The following is a 16,761-nucleotide window of genomic DNA, read 5'->3' on the forward strand; positions in this document are numbered from 1 at the left end:
CACAGATGTCAGAGCACCTGAGCAGAGCAGCCCTTTCCAGCCCAGCAAAGCATGAAATGATCCCTCCAGTTCTCTCTGCATCTCCAGCACAGCAGACCTTGCAGAAGCAGTCATCATCCAACAGACAAGCAACCCCTCCACCTTCCCTCCTTGGCCACGCTGCCTCCAGACACCTCCAGAGTCCTTACCCAGGGAAGAGAAGGGCCAGAGCTGGCCCCGTGCTGGCTGAGGGTTTGGCAGAGTTAGCCCCGGAAGGGACAGGGGAACCTCCTGGGTACAACCAGGGGCATCCCTCTCTGCCAGGCTGACTCTGAGAGCACCACCTGGATGATCTTTAAGGTCTCTTCCAACCCAAACCCTTCCACAACTCTCTGAAAACACAGGGGCTGGTACTGATGCCCAAACACAAACTGCTCAGCCAGGCTTGGGCATTGAACTGTTAGGCACCAGGGGAAACAAAATCCATGTCCTGACAGATACTGCTGACTCCAGCGATCCAGGGCCCTGTTTTACAGCATCCCTGCCCACAGGGAGCATGGGTTTGGTTACAGGCACTGGGAAGATTCAGCTGGAGGGTTACCCTCATGCACACCATCTGCAAACTATCACAGCTTCCCACCAGTGAACCACAAGCAAGTTGTGAGCTGAAACTTGAGCCTTCTGTTTGCAAAGAGAACTAAATCTGAGCCCTAAATGCCACAGAACTCTGCCAGGCAGCCCCCTTGGCTCAGGCTCCCTGGGAAATCCTCCCCTCAGCTCCAAAACTGCTCTGACAGAGACTGACAGGGAGGTCCCCAGAGAATGAGGCTGGAGCGGTTCGGAGGCACCACGAGTGGGCTCTGCTGCCACCAGAGCTCTTCCAAGTCTCATGAAAATCCATCTGGCATCTTGCCACCCCCTGGGAATTCACCACACGACAGAAATGTCATCACACATGGGTGGACCCTTAACTACTGACCCTATTCCAGCACACAGGCAATCTTCAGACAGAAGTTGTAAGTCTGAAATGGCCTCCTGCAGTTCCCCAGACTGGCTGTGCTTACCTCTCAAGCTGGATTCCCCTGGTGCTGCTGCCAGGAGTCACCACAGAGCAGCCCTCCCTTGCTGCTGAAACCCACCAAGGACACACTCACAAAACAGCCAAACAGGAAAGGCTGAAGCCACAGAGCTGGAATTCCAGGGGCAGCAAATGGAACAACTTCTCCTCTCCAGCCCCCTGGAGTTTCAGTGTGCCTTGGGCGGAGTCTGGGATGAAAGCTGTGCTGAGAGCAGCTGCAGATTGTGGTCTTCACACCAAACAGGACATCACTTCCACCCAGGAAGTTGAAATGAAAAGTAAGAATTGAGAACTGAGGAGTGAAAATCATAGAATCAGCGAGGTTGGAAAAGACCTCAGAGATCATCGAGTCCAAGCTGTCACCCAACACCTCCTGACAGCTAAACCATGGCCCCCAGTGCCACATCCAATCCCCTCCTGAACACCTCCAGGGATGGGGACTCCACCACCTCCCTGGGCAGTACATCCCAATGGCTAACAACTCTCTCTGGGAAGAACTTTCTCCTCACCTCAAGCCTAAACCTCCCCTGGCACAGCTTGAGACTGTGTCCTCTTGTTCTGGTGCTGGTTGCCTAGGAGAAGAGACCAACCCCCTCCTGGCTACAACCTGCCTTCAGGTAGCTGTAGAGAGCAATAAGGTCTCCCCTGACCCTCCTCATCTGCAGGTTAAACACCCCCAGCTCCCTCAGCCTCTCAGCTGTGCAAACAATCACAGAATCATGGAGCTGTTTTGGCTGGAAAGGACCTCTAAGGGTCCAGCCAGTGGCCCAGCACCACCACAGCCACTAAACCATGACCCCAAGCACCTCCCCGGGCAGCCTGTGCCAGTGCCTGACCAAGGAGGCATCCCCCGATGGCTGCACAGCTTTCCATCCAAAGCTCAGCACCCAAGCCGCGTTCACAATGGAAAGGAAGTCCTGCTTTGTCCATCCCTAATTGGTCTGGGGACCTGAGAAATGCCTCACAAAGGGCAGCAGCTGTTGTTGTTTCAGATGAATAAGTTTGGCACTAGAATGCTGGAGGGTTTGTGGTCTGAAGATGGCCAAGCTCTGCCCCACACCAGGGGCACACACCTCTGCCTGCAGGGGGGTGAGGAGGTGCCACACCCGGCTGTGATTTGGTAACTTCTTGGGAAAGCTTTCCTGACCCCAGCGTTGGTTAGACACCAGGCACAGCAGCCTGCCCTGGCTCTGGCCCCCACGGCTCCAGCGTTAATGAAAGCCTCCAGCCCTTCCCTGTGCTCTGGCAGTGCTGGTGCAGAGCCGATTGCTTCTCTCCTCCACACACACTTCTGCCTGCACAGCTGCCAGCTCCACGTGTTCCAGCAGGGATGAGCAGCCTGCAGACAGCAGCTCTGACTGCTTCAGATCTTCTCAGGCTGCCCCATCCCACGGCTGACAGGTCTGATGCAGGCTGAGGCAGCTTGCAGTTTGTCTGCAGCTGAGTTTTCCCTATCAGGCAATGAGCTGCATTATGGAACTGCAAATCTCTGTGGCCCTTCTAAAGCAAGGGCATCAATTAGAAAGATGAACAGGAAGGTCCTGACTGCAGCTGTCACTGCAGTGTGAGATATGAACATCTGGAGAGGAGGGGCTGGGCAGTGGAAAGCTTAAGCAGCACCGAAGGAGCTCCACACCAGGATGTTGATCAGAGCCCCAGCTCTGAACTGCTGACACTGGCTTGTGCTCTATTATTGCTTGCTTCACAATCCCACCTAAGAGGATTACTGTCTGCTTTGGCACTGTGTAACAGCAGCCTTCAGCACATCCCAGGGGCTGCACAGAGCCTGCCTCCCACCATCACACCCACACCTATCTCCTCCAGGTCTCCCACACCAGAAAACCACCAACTGGCAGCTTCCCAAGCCCCACACCAGTTGGGACTCGGGAGAACAAGGGTGGGAAGCAAGCAAGCCCAGAAGTGCTCTGCTTTCAGCCTCCCAGCAGTGCAGTGCAGGACTGATGAATTCTTTTTGTGGGGTTATTGCTGTATTGTTTCTCAGCCCTCTGCAGACAGAAGTAACCAGGCTGCTCCTCAAGCTCCATGTCCTGATTCAGTGGAAGAGCAGCAGACAGCAGCAGTCCTGGGAGCATCCAGGGACTCTGACACAGTCACAGGGGTCATGCTGCCATCTCCTCTAATGCTGTGCCACTAATTCTAATGTCTCCAGACAGGCCACACCAGCTGGGATTAATCCAGCACAGGAAGAGTTGCTTAGCCAGGCAGTTGTCCTTCAGAGGAATCCTACTGCCCAGTCCACAGACCAGCTGATCCCAGCACCTCGCTCCAGCAGGCAAGGGGAGCTCAGCACAGTCCATGTGTCCTGCCAGGCACAGCTCAGCCCAAAGCAGCTGGCTCACAGTGAGGATCCCATCTGCTAGTGCAAACCTCATGGCTATCAAACCTTTCCACCACCACTCAGCAGCCCTCTCGCTGTCTGCACCAGTTACATCTTCTCATCCCAGAGGAAAGTGGAAAACCTTGACCCAACCACCAGCAGAAGATGAAGGGAAGCTAATGGCAGATGTGTCCGGTCCCAGGCAGCAAACCTTTACCTTAGCCAAACATCTCTGCTTACCCAATGGGCTAAGAGCTGCTCCCACACCACCAGGGCAGGACCTCTCCAGGATGTAGCAGCTCACACATCCCTCACACATTCCAGGGATGCAGTGCTGAGCTCAGAGCCTCTTCACTGCCCTTGGCTAACAGGACTGTGCCTCAGGTGCACAGAACTCACAGACTGCTGCTATCTGGGTTTGGAATGAGAGGCTGGTCACTGAAGCTCTGTGCACCCCAGAAGGCCACACTCCACTAAACCTCCTTCTCACTCACTGGGATGAAGCAACAAATGGAAAGGTAAATTCCAACCACAAATGCCAATGTGCCAAACTGCTTTGTTAGTTGTAAACTGCAGGGATCCATCAGCAGCCCCGGGGGACACACTGAGCACAGCAGCAAACGCTGGGCTGGGGGGAAGAGAAGCGTGGGAGAAGCCAAACTGCTCTGTCCTCTCCACCTCCAAAACTCCCCAGCCTTGCCAGGGGCTTTCCTGGGCTCCACAGCCACTTACTGCAGCATCTTCAGCCCTTCCCATGGATCCACCTGGAACGGGCCCCAGCAGATGCCCCCTGGCTCAAATGCCCTCCTCCCCTTGGGCAACACTGGGAAGACATTGGCAGCTCCACACTGAACCTCTCTTTGCCCTCTCCTGGCTTCTCCTCAGCTGATAAATCCACCTGAGCAGCATCCTCAGGGTGTCCTGCTCCTGAGCTTCTCATGGTTCTGAGCTCTGAGCCCAGGGGCTGGGACCTCTGATGGGAAAGGTGCTGCTGGCAGCTGCCTTTTGGCAAAATCCACTCAGTCAGCAGCTCAGCTGAACACAGCAACTGCTCTAAGCTCAGGGACAGCCCAACACACAGACACCTCTCACACACCACTGCCTGTAGGGATTTCAGAGGGAAAAAGAGGCTTGCTTGATACACTCTGAGTAATTATGGGTTGGCAGCCCCCAAGGCATGCTCCCAGCTATTCCCCTGCCTGCTCTGCTTCATCTACATAAACACAATGCTCAAAACGACTCCTGGGGAGGCTGGGTATGCAGGTATCAGTCCAACCAGGGACCGAGGAAAAGGCCAAGTGGGGATCAAGATGTACATGAGCACTGGACTGCAGGAGCCCCTGAAGTGCCTACATGACACCTGAAGTCAACCACTGTGAGCCAAGCTGTGCCAGCCACTGGGCTGAGCTACAACTGGAGCCTGGAACAGCAGCTCACAAGGCAGCAGAAGATACACTCAGCTAATCCCTGAACTCTCTGAAATGCTCTGGCTCTAGAAGACAGCTTAATTAACCCAGAAAGGAAAGGACACAACCACAGGACAATCCACACAGGATCTGCTTTTTACCACTTAGAAGCAGCTGACTGAAAACAGGCAGAAAACAGCTGCTGGTTCACAAAGCTGGTCAAGTTCAGACAGCTGAGGAGCTGGGAGCTGGTCTCAGAGCAGCACTGAGACACTCCTGAGGCTTTCATTCTAATCCTGTAAGCACCAAAGACAAAAGGCACAGAGGGAGATGGTCACTGAGGTCCTGCTGCCACCCGGGTTTGGAATGGGAGCAGAGAGAAGAGAGGAGACCCCAGGCTGGGCTACAGAGAGCAGGAGGCTGAAGAGACTAATACAATGGAGTCCTCTTTCTGCTCTTTTCCAATCCATGGATGAAATCCCTTCAGCTTCTCTAAAAATCCACATCTTCAGGTGCTGGCCCTCAGGACAGAGGAGCAGGTCAAGGCTCATGCCAGAGCTACCTGCACAGCTGAGACAGGACTCTGCCTGTGAATGATGGGCAGAGGAAACAGGCTCTGCTGAGTGGATGAGCACTGTCACAGCCAGTGACACCTGAGTGCAGGGGAAGGGAAAGTGCAGGGAGCACAAAGCACCTCTGCTCCACCTGCAACAGGAGCTGTCCCAGTGCCCCTCACACAGCAGCAGGGTCCCCAGCAGACAGCTAGAGTTTCCAGCCAGGGGTAATCAGACACTGCACCCCCAGCCCCGGGCTCTGGGAAGGTAGGAACAAGCTGTTACTCAAAAGCCACTTTCAGGTCTAAGTTTCCAAGGCTCTCTGGGGACCAAGCAGGTTCAGACACTTCTTTGCCTAAACCAGCCCTGCAGCTGAGCTCACCAGAGAAGAAAGGAGATGCTCTCCACAAACACCATTCCCCAGGCTGAGCAGGAGGAAGAGGCACTGCCAGTCTCAGAAGCCACTGCTCTTACATAGGAAACACAGCAAGGAAGGGAAAATTCTCCTCTCCTGCCCTTCCCAGCCTACAGCATTCTGGAGTCTGAAATAAAGCATCCTTAGCACAACTGCTGATTCACACACTGCTCACTCTTGGGGGCCCTGAAGGGGAAAATAGCAGCTTTAATGAAGATGCTTCTGTAAAACCTGCCCTTGCCTTTCTGTGGCTGAATTTCACAGCAAATTCCTCCTTCACTGCAAGAGCCACTTGCAAAAGCAGCAAAGTATTTAATGACCATTCAGTCACTCAGTGCCACCAATGAAACTTCCCTTCCCAAGTGCCACAGCTCATTGTAAGGAGCTGATTCTGAAATCCAGGATATGATCCCAAGATAAACTCACAGTGGAGACAAACTATTGGATCCCTCCAAAAGCCCCACGGTGCTCCAGGTGCTGGCATTTGCCAGGGAGCAGAAACATCATCAGGAGGACAGAGCCAGACTCCTGCAGGCCAGGCCGACTCCCAGTTGAATGGCCATTAACTTAATTAACAATTACTTGAAAGGAGACCCCCCACACACTGGGCAGCTGATGACAGACATGCTGTGGTGCAGCTGAGCACAGAAGGGAGAGACTTCAGCAGAGGACAAAGACAACTCTTGCAGCGGGCATGTAACTTCCAGTTTGGATTATCCATGACTAAGGGAGCTGCTGCTTGTACTTCCCAGGCACCTGTTACAATCAGGACCTGCTTCCAAGCCTGATGTCAGACATTCTCTCAAAGTCAGCCCCACGGGGTCCACAGGGCAGGAGGCCCTGGAGGTGCTTTGCCTCCACAAGACAGAAGCATCCTGCAACAGAGAGTTTGCCCAGCACCATGCAGGCAGCCCACGCTCACCTCCCTGACTGCCACCCTTGTCCCACTGAAAACCACAGACACACCACCTTGGAGCTGGCACTCAGCCACCCTGACAGATGGGCTTCAGTGCAGGCAGCCAAGAGACTGTGTGTAAGCACCAAATATGTTTTTGAGAGCAGGACTTGAAGCCAGGAATGCTGAAACAGCTGTCCAGGCTGAGCCTGCGTGCTTGCACTTAAGAGGATAGGCCATGGCCACTCCAGCCCTGAGCTGGATTAACTGGGAAGGGCAGAAAGCAGCTCCTGCAGCCACCAAAGGTGAGTTTTGCACAACCAGGATGAGTGATACCTGGGGGGGCCTTTACTGACCTACTAGCAGTGGGAACACTTGTGGGGGTGAAGAGCTCTTCAGTTCTGCTGCCTGGTAAGAGTTCTGCCACATGCATAAAGGTCCTGCCCCCCCCCCCCCCCCCATCTTTGTGTCTTTGCACATCTTCAATTTGGCCAAAAGCCACAAAATGCAGCAGGATTAGGAGCAAACACCTTGGTGACCTTCCACCTTGTGTTAGAGCATGGGGATTCTGCAGACAAACTGCTCCCTCAGACCCGAGCCTGAGTGTGACCAGCAGTTGTCTCACCAGGCTTCCTTCTCTCCAACCTCCCACTCCCAAGGCCCACTCCAAGACTTTTTGTTACCTCGTGCCTGCATGCACACATTTAATATCTTACATCATCTGCATAGCTTGCCCCAGAAATCAGACCACACTGCCTCGAGAAGCAAGCCTTGCACAGCACCAGATGTGGGGTGGCTGATCTGCAGAGCCAAGCCCTGGCCACCTCCATCCCACCCCTGTGCCCAGCTGTGCTGCCACAAATCCCTCTCCTCCTCGAGGACACAAAACATTCCAACCCCCTGGGAAGCCCCAAGAAAACCTTTGCTCACAGCAGTGTGCCAAACAGTGCTCCTTTTCTCCCCACACAACGCACATTTTACCCCTGCCCCTCAGCAAGCCTCCAGCCCAAGCCTAAAGAGAGGACAAGGCTCAAAGCCGAGCCAGTGAAGTCTCACGAGTTCCACACCACTCACAAACGCCAACACCACCAACTCCAGCGGCAGGCAACGTCCCTGCTGGCCTGGGATAACTCCCAGGCTGCCAGGAGCTGAGGGACATGCTGCTGTGTTTAAACACACACTGTGTTCGTTCATTCTCTTCTCCCTGTAGACACAATCAGATCAGAAGCATCCCTGCTCCCTGTCCCCACCTCATCTTTACTCTCCTGGATCACCACACATGACCTTCAGCTCTGCCAGGGTACTCCTGGGACAGATCAAAGCTGCCTTCAGTGCTTGGCAGGTGCAGGGTGCCACAGAGCCCTCAGGCAGCTGCTGGTGTCTTTTACCTTTGTCAGCTTCAGGGCTGATCTCTGCCACAATTAAAAGCTACCTGAGTCACTTTATTGCCATTTCCCCTGCTAGAAGCAGCCTGTGGCTGGCATCGCTTCAGTGGTTGGCATCCTGCCTCCTGCCCAGTGAGGATTTCCAACAGCTGACCTTGCTTCCCCCTTTGGTGAAGCCTTCTTCCTCCTCTCCTCCTCTTCTCTCACCTTCATACAGAAGGTGTCCTTGCCACAGCTGGGTGGCTAGAGCTAGATGATCTCTGGTGTCCCCTCCAACCCAACCCACTTGGTGACTGTGGCCCATCTCTTTAACCCTTCATCCCTCATCCACAGCCTCTCCAGCTCCTGTTTCCCACGGGGTTTATGAAACCATCTCTTTGCAGCAGTTTCAGCCCCTTCTCTGCTGCTCCAAACAGCAGGTCCCGACTTCAGCAGCCATATCTTTGTTCTTTCATGCTGCCAATTAAGTTGATTCCAGGTTAATCTAAATTTCCAGAGCACTTAACCTTTCTTACAGGGGAGAAAGAGAGGGAAAAGGCTTTGTCAAGTACTTCCTCAGGCAGGTTGGCAACGCTGTGAGAACAGCGGAAACCTCCCTGGTAATGCCTCTCCTCCTCCCAAGACCAACCTCAGGCTTTCTCAAGGCACCTCAGGCAGCCTCTGCATGGCTTTAAAACGGTTCAGGGGACAAAGTGCTAAAAATTAGGTTAAAAGGAATAAAAATAGTGAGCTGGTTCAGTACTGCTTCACACAGCAGCTGCAGACTCATCCCAGGTGCATCACTTCACTCACTCTAACATCTGCACGGCTAGCAACGAGCCAAAGTGCCCTGCAAACAGTGACACTGAGCACCCCAACGCCCCCGGCACCTCTCCCACCCCACCGAGTCCCTCTCTTTCTTTGCAAAGACTCTGCAGGGCTGTGCAGGACTCACTCCTCACAGAACCATCCAAGACTGATGCAAAGCCAGAGAGCAGCCAATCTTCTCCCGTCCCACACAAACCCTCACAAGCACACAGTGCTCATCAGCACCTTCCAACTTCAAAGCACCCGGCTACCTCAGAAGCCTTTCTCCCATCATCAGAACACCCCTTTGTACCCACCCAAACCCAGCTGCCAGACCAGACCCCCACTTTATGGTGTCCCTTGAGCTTTCCTGTGCCCCGCAACCGAGCTCTTAACCCTGAAGCTTTACTCGCTGCTTCATCGACGATTTGCTAACTCTTTGTGAGTTGCCACACGATTGATCAATGCTGGCCAACATTCTTTGCTAACTAAAGTTAACTGAAGGCTGCACAAGTGAAGCACACCAAAGTCTCCCAAGGCGCTTATCGAACATTAACACTATGAACAGAGCCTCGAGGCTCAAGACACGCTGACTTAAACGGAGAGACGCTGAGCTTCTGTATGGGCAAACAACCTGGAAGGGGCAGGGCACAGTCTCACATTACTCTCGGAAATCCCCCGGCTGCTGCCAAGCGGTGAGCAGGGTCAGAGCCCGACCTTCCCGGCTGTGCGGGTGCCGCAGGGTGTGAGCGCAGCGCTTCCACGCAGCCATCTCTGTGTCTGTGTCACTGTCACTGCCACAACACAGAACCTTCGCACAGCAGACCACGCCACCTTAGCGGCTTCCAAAGTTCGCTCTGGAAGGCGACCTCAGCACAGACGTCGTTCAGAAGCAAGAGTGCTGCAGTACCTGTAACAGGTCCGCCCTGAGCCTCCAAAGCACACCTTACCTAGGTAGAGCGAGGCGTTCTCCTTCTTGACGTTGTCATCCAGGTAGGTTGGTCCCAGGGTATAGATGGGTGTGGAGCCCATGCCAATGAGGATCTGGGCACAAATGAATAAAGCTACGTAGAGAGAGTGGTCATTGCCGCCCGAGTCCTTGAGGCAGCCCGGAGAGTCCCACTGCTCCTTGGCGCTGCCGTTGCCCGTCACGCACAAGCCCTCGTTGCTGACCGAGGAGTTCAGCTCCTGGATCTGGTACGGCGGGGAGATGAAATGAGGTAAGGAGAAGAGCACGGCTCCCAGGGCGATGAAGAACCCCCCCACGGCCAGCCAGAGCGGCCTGCGCCCGCGGCCCCCGAAGTAGCTGATGAAGACCACGACCACCAGGCTGCCGATGTCAAAGCAGCTGACCAGCAGCCCCGACTCCGAGCTCTTCAGGCTGTATCTGCGCTCGATGGTGGTGATGACGCTGCTCAGGTAACCAGAGACCATCAGGGACTGGATGAAGGTCAGGAAGCACATGCACACCAAGAAGAACCGCGAGTCCGCCAGCACGGCTCGCAGGTAGGCTCCGCCCGGGGGGCCCGGCAGCAGCAGCGGCGGCAGCACCGGGGACACCCCTCGGCCGGGCTCCGTGCCCCGCGGGAAGCTCCCGCTGCCGGCGGCAGGGGGCCGGGCAGCTCCGCAGCCCCGATCGTGCCCGGGCATCGGTGCCGCGGCAGGGCCCGGCCGGGCGCAGCCGCCGCCTTCCCCCGCAGCCGGCAGGGGGGAGCCGAGCGCGGCTCCGTGGCCCCCCCGCGCCTCCGGCCGCTCGCGGGTCCCCTCCGCCGAGGCCATGCTGGCTCCGGCCGCAGCCTCAGAGCAGCCCGGCCGGCTCCATCGCCGCCGTGCGTCGAGCGCGCTGAGGGGCCCGGCGGGAGCGGAGCATAGCGGGGAGGAGAGGAGGGCGGGAGGAGGGCAGGGGGTGGCCCTAGCCGCGGCCGCACGTGTCCGCCCGAGCCCTTTGTGGCTCCATCCTCCTCAAGCTCGCCGACAAGGGGTGGCTGGGGCGGCTCCGCCGGCTCCGGCTCCCCGCCGCCGCTTCATGCCCACGGCGCCGCGCTTGACAGCCGCCCGCCGGGAACCCGCCGCTCGCATCCTTCTCCTGCCGAGCCGCTGACAGAGCTCCGGGAGTGCTGCCGATCTGCGGGGCGGAGAGAAGCACGGGAGGTCAGCGGGGCCGGCCCCTGCACCGCCTTCCCCGCCCCGGGGGTCTGCGCGGAGCTCCAGGCGTGGGACCCGGGGCCGCGTCCCCGGGGACGGTACCGCAGCTCGGCATGAGCCAGGGCTGGGCACAGCCCCCGGGGGCCTCGGCCCCTGCGCGAACCTTTCCTCCGGCAGCCCAAGGTCGCCGCGCCGAGCTTTTAATTTTCCAGCCTAAAAATAAACGCTCTGCGATAAACACCGCGGCTGCGGCCGGGCGGCCCAGGCAGCGGGCAGGGAGAAGGGGACCAAGCCGGTGCCCCCCAGAGCCCGCACCCTGGTGCTGCCGAGCGGTACCCAGCCGTGCCCAGCCCGGCAGCTCAACTCGCCTTTGTCCCCTTTGTCTCTCCGCCGCCGCTCGCTCCGTACTCAGGGACGGGGGGAGGCGGTGGCTCCTCCGACCCCCGGAGGCGGGCAGCGGGCGGGGCGGGAGCACCCCGGGCTGCTCCAGGCTCCCTCCTCCCACCGACGAGGAATCACAGGGCTACTCACCGTGTCGGCAGCCGAGCCCGGAGCCCGCCGGGCCCTACGCCCGCACCCTGCCCCGGCCCTCCCGGGCGCAGCGCAGCGCAGGCGCGACCGCCGCCTCCCGCCGCCGGCACCGGGGCCCCCACTGCCTCCACCGGCAGCGGTCAACCGGGCTATACCCCCCAGTAAATCCACAGAGCCCTTCCGGGAGCCTGTAGGGAGTGTCCAATTCCTTCGCTCTCCCGGGGGCTGCGGGCAAGGATGCTGGCTTCGGCGACGCTCGGGATGCGGTGCCTGCTCCCTCCGGGGGAAGGTGAAACGCTGGAAGGCTGAGACCTGTTAACAGTGTCTGCGGGAAAGTGACAAGAATCACCGAATCACCACGGTCGGAAGAGACCTCAAAGATCATCAAGTCCAGCCCGTCCCCACAGACCTCATGACTAAAAGAACAGAGCGGGGGTTATTATTTTTTAGGCCAGCTTCTTACCGGTTTGCCCACGGTCCTATCTCCAGCACAAACCCCATCCAGAAGTGGGAAACATACACAAAACCTGGGAAAAGTAGTTTGGGGGTTGCACCTCAGAGTTTCTTCCTAATCCCTTCTCTCACTCTGTGCAGTGTCTCAAATCACTGCCTTCTTCCTCTCAAGTCTGCTTTAAAGCCCTAGTACCAAGAACAGTCTAGTCCTGCAAAGGATGCCCTTTGTTGGGGGTTGATGGAGGGCGAAGTGAGGAGCTGTTCCCCTTTTCACCCTAAGTTTTCCACAAAATAGTGCCAGGGAACAAAGCAGAGCAGAATGTTCTACACATCCCAGTGCAGAGGGTGCTTGGCTGGCAGGATGGAGGAATTACCTTTGATTGGTTTCACCTCCTTTAAAACAAAAGCAGAAAAGCAAAGCACCCAACAGTGTTTAAGGCTGACTCACCACAGTTGTTTATTTATTCATAACCCTGATCAATAAGATTGTTTCAGAGGATGCCATTTTCCATTTTTATCCAGCTCCTGGTTTATTCCTCTTTGTGCTTGCTTGGCCCTCAGACAGCTCAGGCAATACAGCCAAAACAATCTCTCCCTCCCCCCCCCCCCCCCCCCCCCTCGTTTTTCACCCTGTTCCCTGTTTCTCCTCTTGATAAGGAAGACCAAGTTCAGCATCTGGACAGGCCTGCAGTTAATCTTCCACTCAGACAGGTCTTCAAGTACCCTTGAAAAACTCATCTCAATGATTCTTTCTACATAAGGTCCCTAACACTGTCGCTTATCATCACACAGCTTGGCCAGGCCAGGCCGGACCAGAAGATCGTTGGCATTCTGTGATTCTCCTCGCATTCTCCACCATCAGCCCCTCCTGGACACAGCTCTCTTTGTGCCAGCTCTGGCACTCTGCTCAGCCCTGCTTCAGCTTGCTGAGGTGGCAGGAAACCACTCTGACAGAAATAAGTAGTTTTTCCTGTTTTGTAAACTGAAGCACTTCAAAGATGGAAGAGGAGAGGTCTATGGAGCAAGAGGACAAGAAGATAACCCAAGCTCTTAACTCAGCCATCTTGCTGAGCCAGCCCAGAAAACACAGGCATCATCCAGCTGCTGGGCACCAACCCAGTGAATTTCAGTAGTTCCATTGCCCTTAAAATGCTGCATGGACCAACAAGTGCAGCTTGTAACCTTTACAGGTGGCCAGCTTTGGGAGCTCATCCTATGACCAGGATTCCTCACCTCTCATGAGGTGCAGAACAAGAGCAGATATCACAGAAGCCTCCTTCAGCCCCATGGGGAAACATAAGGGCACAGCACTCGCAGCCTTTGCTGCGGACAGCACAGCCCACAAGCAGCTACAGTTTCAGTTCCTCCTGCAGTGGCAAACCTGCCAAGAGACAAAATTGTCCTCGGGACCAGGTGAAGGCATCTCCAGGCGCCAAAGTGCCCAAGTCCCCTGCTTGCCTTTGGCTCCGAACACTTCGGTAGAGGCTTAGCTGAGCAAAGAGAAGATTTGCATTCCAAGTCTGAGCATCCAGTGCCCAGTGATGAATGGGAAATCAATGCTGTTCTCTTCTCCTGACAGGTTGATTACAGAAGGTGCAACAATGGTGCCCAAGTTCACAATAAAATAGAAATGTATCAGACTTACTATGCAAGCTCCCTGCTTTTAAAGGCTCACCCTAGTGAATTTGAAATACACAGTGTCCCTCAGGCACGAAGCAATCAGCTGGTGGTGCGGAGCAGTCTCTGGATGGCCAGAGAACGTAGTTCCCACTTTGTCAGATGAAGGACATGGACTAACGTCCTGCTTTTGGGTTGCCTGCTAGCAACAGACACCAAGCCATGACTAGTGGGAGACAGCAGGCTCTTCATCTTAAATGTCCACCCCAGTTCCCAGCTGACAACCCTCTTCCACCATGGACTGCCCTTGCCATGGTGCTGAGCACCCACATGCTGTTCTTGGCTGCTGTGCTCTGAGGGACATGACTTCATGGCAGAGATAGGGCAACCACCAGTGGAGAGGGAGAGCAGTACTTGAATTCAGGCGAGAAGGTAAAAGATCTTCAAAGGAGCCATCCTCTTAAAGGTCAAGCTAGTAGTGGCTAGGGCTTTACAACTGCTTGCTAGTCCAGAGAGCTGCTGGTGCCCAATGTGGTGCCCCAACATCAAAGAGAGAGAGAACTCAGGTGGAGTGTCTGAGCTGATGGCTCTGCATTTCCTTCAGTATCTCACATTTCCAGCCAGGTTTTCCACTGGAAGCTATGCCACAAATGAAGGAATCAAGACCTTTGTCTTCCTTCCCCTTTTCCCTCCCACCACTGCCATTTTTGGGCAGCATCTGCTCTTCATCCCCAACTCAGTATTAATAAAGCAATAAGCAAAACAGGATGTGCATTAGGAGGCTAATGGGCTTTAGGACCTTCTGGAGCATGAGCACTGGGAAGCACAAAGCCAAAGGACAAGTAACATCAGTCCTTGGGGACCCTCACCAAGCTAGTGCCCTAATGAACTCCTGAGGGGAAGGGAGCAGCTCATTATTGTTCTGTGGGATGTCAGAGAGCACACTTGGAGCAGCAGATTCGAAACTAAAGAGCTCATTTAGTACAAGAAATGAGCTTAACCACACTCAGAGACCGTTCAGATAAATCCACCCTGACGTTTGTTGGTCTCCAGAGAAGAGCAGAGCTACAGCTTCAGACTGACATCAGGAGAGCAGGGAAGTGAGAGGTGCAGGGCAGCACCAGAATGGAAGAAAAAAAGAAAGAGATTACAGTCAAGCTGAGGAGTGACTGGGAAGTTCTTCACAGAAAGGGTGACTGGCCATTGGGATGTGTGCCCAGGGAAGTGGTGGAGTCACCATCCCTAGCGGTGTTTAGGAAGAGCCTGGATGTGGTGCTTGGTGCCATGGTTTAGTTGATCAGATGGTGTTGGGTGATAGGTTGGACTTGGTGATCTCGAAGGTCTCTTCCAACCTGGTTAATTCTATTCTGTTCTATTCTACCAGCTTTAAGCTGTACACTCCAGAGAAGAAAGGGTTTCCTTTTCTCCCTGAGCTTGCTCCTCTAGGTCATTCTCTGCCTTGGGCCCTGCCAGCCTGGCCAGGCCAGTGGGAGTGCTAGCTTCAGCCTGAGGTAGCTTCAGCCCTTGTGCTCAGAGGCAGACCTGCCTGCTCCAGCACAAGCCTGATGCTTCACTGTGCTTGTCTGAGAAAGCCAGGCAGGCAGCTGGCCACACCTAGCCCATACCTGGGGCTAACCTACAGCAGCTGCTCCATCACCCAGCAGAGAAGGGGAGCAGGAAAAAGAGAGGAGCCCCCCAGGTTGGAATGGAAATGGATTGAATGAAACAGCCAAACTCACCCCAGTATCAAGCAGCCAAAGTGATCCTCAGCCCAGGGATGACACAGCAGGCACAGCAAACAAGAAAGCAGCATTAGGAGCAGGATAGGGAAAAGCAGGAGGGACACCTGTCCTCAAGCCCCACTTCTCCCACACTTTATACTGAAGGTGGTGATTATGGGATGGGATTCACCTGGAGCCAACTCAGCTCACCTGCCCTGGGTGACTTTCTAGGCCATTTCAGTCTTTGTATTCACATTTTCCCCCCAAAGCCCCAGTTCCTCCACGACATCCTGCTTTTAAAGTGATGAAAGCACTCACCCAAAACTGTGGCAGCATCCCTGGAACCCAGGCCTAAAGCCATGGCCACAGACTGGAGCAGGCTTCCCTCTCTTTCACTCACAGAGATCCAATTTCTCAGCACCTGCTGCTGTATTTCAATGTCACTTTCAGCAGCCTTTTGGCAGAGATTCTGTGCTCCTGCAGAAGCTAATGAAGCTCCACTTGACTGATGCACCTGTTGGGACCTTAACCAGCACTAAGCATCCTCCTCCACACCCACACCTTCAGGTGTGCTCCTTTGAAGGTTAAAGTGATAACATCGAAACCCTTTGCAAAAGCACAGAGCATCAGCACCACAATGGAAGGGACGTGGAAGAAGGCCACTGAGTGAAATCCTCTCGGCAAGAAAGTCAGCACAGAGGGAAATGAAAGTGCCTGGGAACCCCTGGGTCATCAGCCCCTGATCCCAGCCGCCAGCACACGACAGGCTCTTAGCCTGCTGTGGGCACAGTGTGGCCTGACCACAACCACCACTGCCTGCAGAACACAACCCCACAACACCTCTAATGCACCATCAAACAGCAAGCAAGGCAGAGATCAAGCTCCTTTCCAGCTTCTAAGTAAATCTAGACTGTGCCTAGGGGCAGACATGTCAGCTACAGCTTCCTGGACAGTGCCAGGCACTGAAGGGGTGCCCCAAGGTGCCACCCTGTCCAGTCACCTCAGGCGGGAGCCAGCGATGTGCCACTGGTGCCTGCACACAGAGGCAAGGGAGGGTGCAGGGAAAGGGAGGAAATGCTGCAATGGGGAGGGCTGTGCTCTGAGCCAAGTCCATCAGACTCTGCTCCCAGCCTCTGGAGTGGTGCAGACATTTCAAAGCCCTGGGGCTGCTGCACTCTTCAAGCAAGTTCTCCACCTGGAAGACGAAAGACAGGCAGGAATGCAGCACTGGATTTGTGATCTGCTCTGAAACATCACCCTGCAGAACAGGCAAAAGCCAGGAGAGCAGCTGCAAAGATGCACCAGTGCTGACCACAGGTTTAGGCCAGGTATGAGAGCAGGCTCTGCTGGGGTTTAGGAGGAATATTTTGCCCAGGAAGGCAGATTTTGCAGCCTTAGGCTCCCTACTTGCAGATCTCTCAGAGGAATGCATGCAAAATTGTCCTGGAGCTGGGTATT

At 55.3% G+C, this 16,761-nt stretch overlaps 1 protein-coding gene across 4 annotated transcripts in view; it reads right to left on the minus strand.

Annotated features, from left to right (window-relative positions):
* Positions 1–11,569, minus strand: part of SLCO5A1 (solute carrier organic anion transporter family member 5A1) — a 35,484-nt gene extending 23,915 nt beyond the window's left edge. For 2 of the 4 annotated variants that reach the window (XM_068162541.1, XM_068162538.1), the window contains exons 1-2: positions 11,350–11,418; positions 9,787–10,961 (exon numbers count right to left, since the gene is read on the minus strand). In XM_068162541.1, the coding sequence (XP_068018642.1) occupies positions 9,787–10,615 (829 nt within the window). In that variant the 5' untranslated portion in view covers positions 10,616–10,961; positions 11,350–11,418. Of the gene's footprint in view, positions 1–9,786; positions 10,962–11,144; positions 11,326–11,349; positions 11,419–11,512 lie in introns of those variants that run through there. The other 2 variants (XM_068162540.1, XM_068162539.1) reach the window with 2 other exon arrangements.
* Between the last annotated feature and the right edge of the window lie 5,192 nt (positions 11,570–16,761).

The sequence above is a fragment of the Melanerpes formicivorus genome, unplaced genomic scaffold (assembly GCF_026170545.1).
Source record: "Melanerpes formicivorus ecotype bairdi unplaced genomic scaffold, bMelFor1.0.p_v2 SCAF_65, whole genome shotgun sequence".
Classification (NCBI taxonomy): domain Eukaryota; kingdom Metazoa; phylum Chordata; class Aves; order Piciformes; family Picidae; genus Melanerpes; species Melanerpes formicivorus.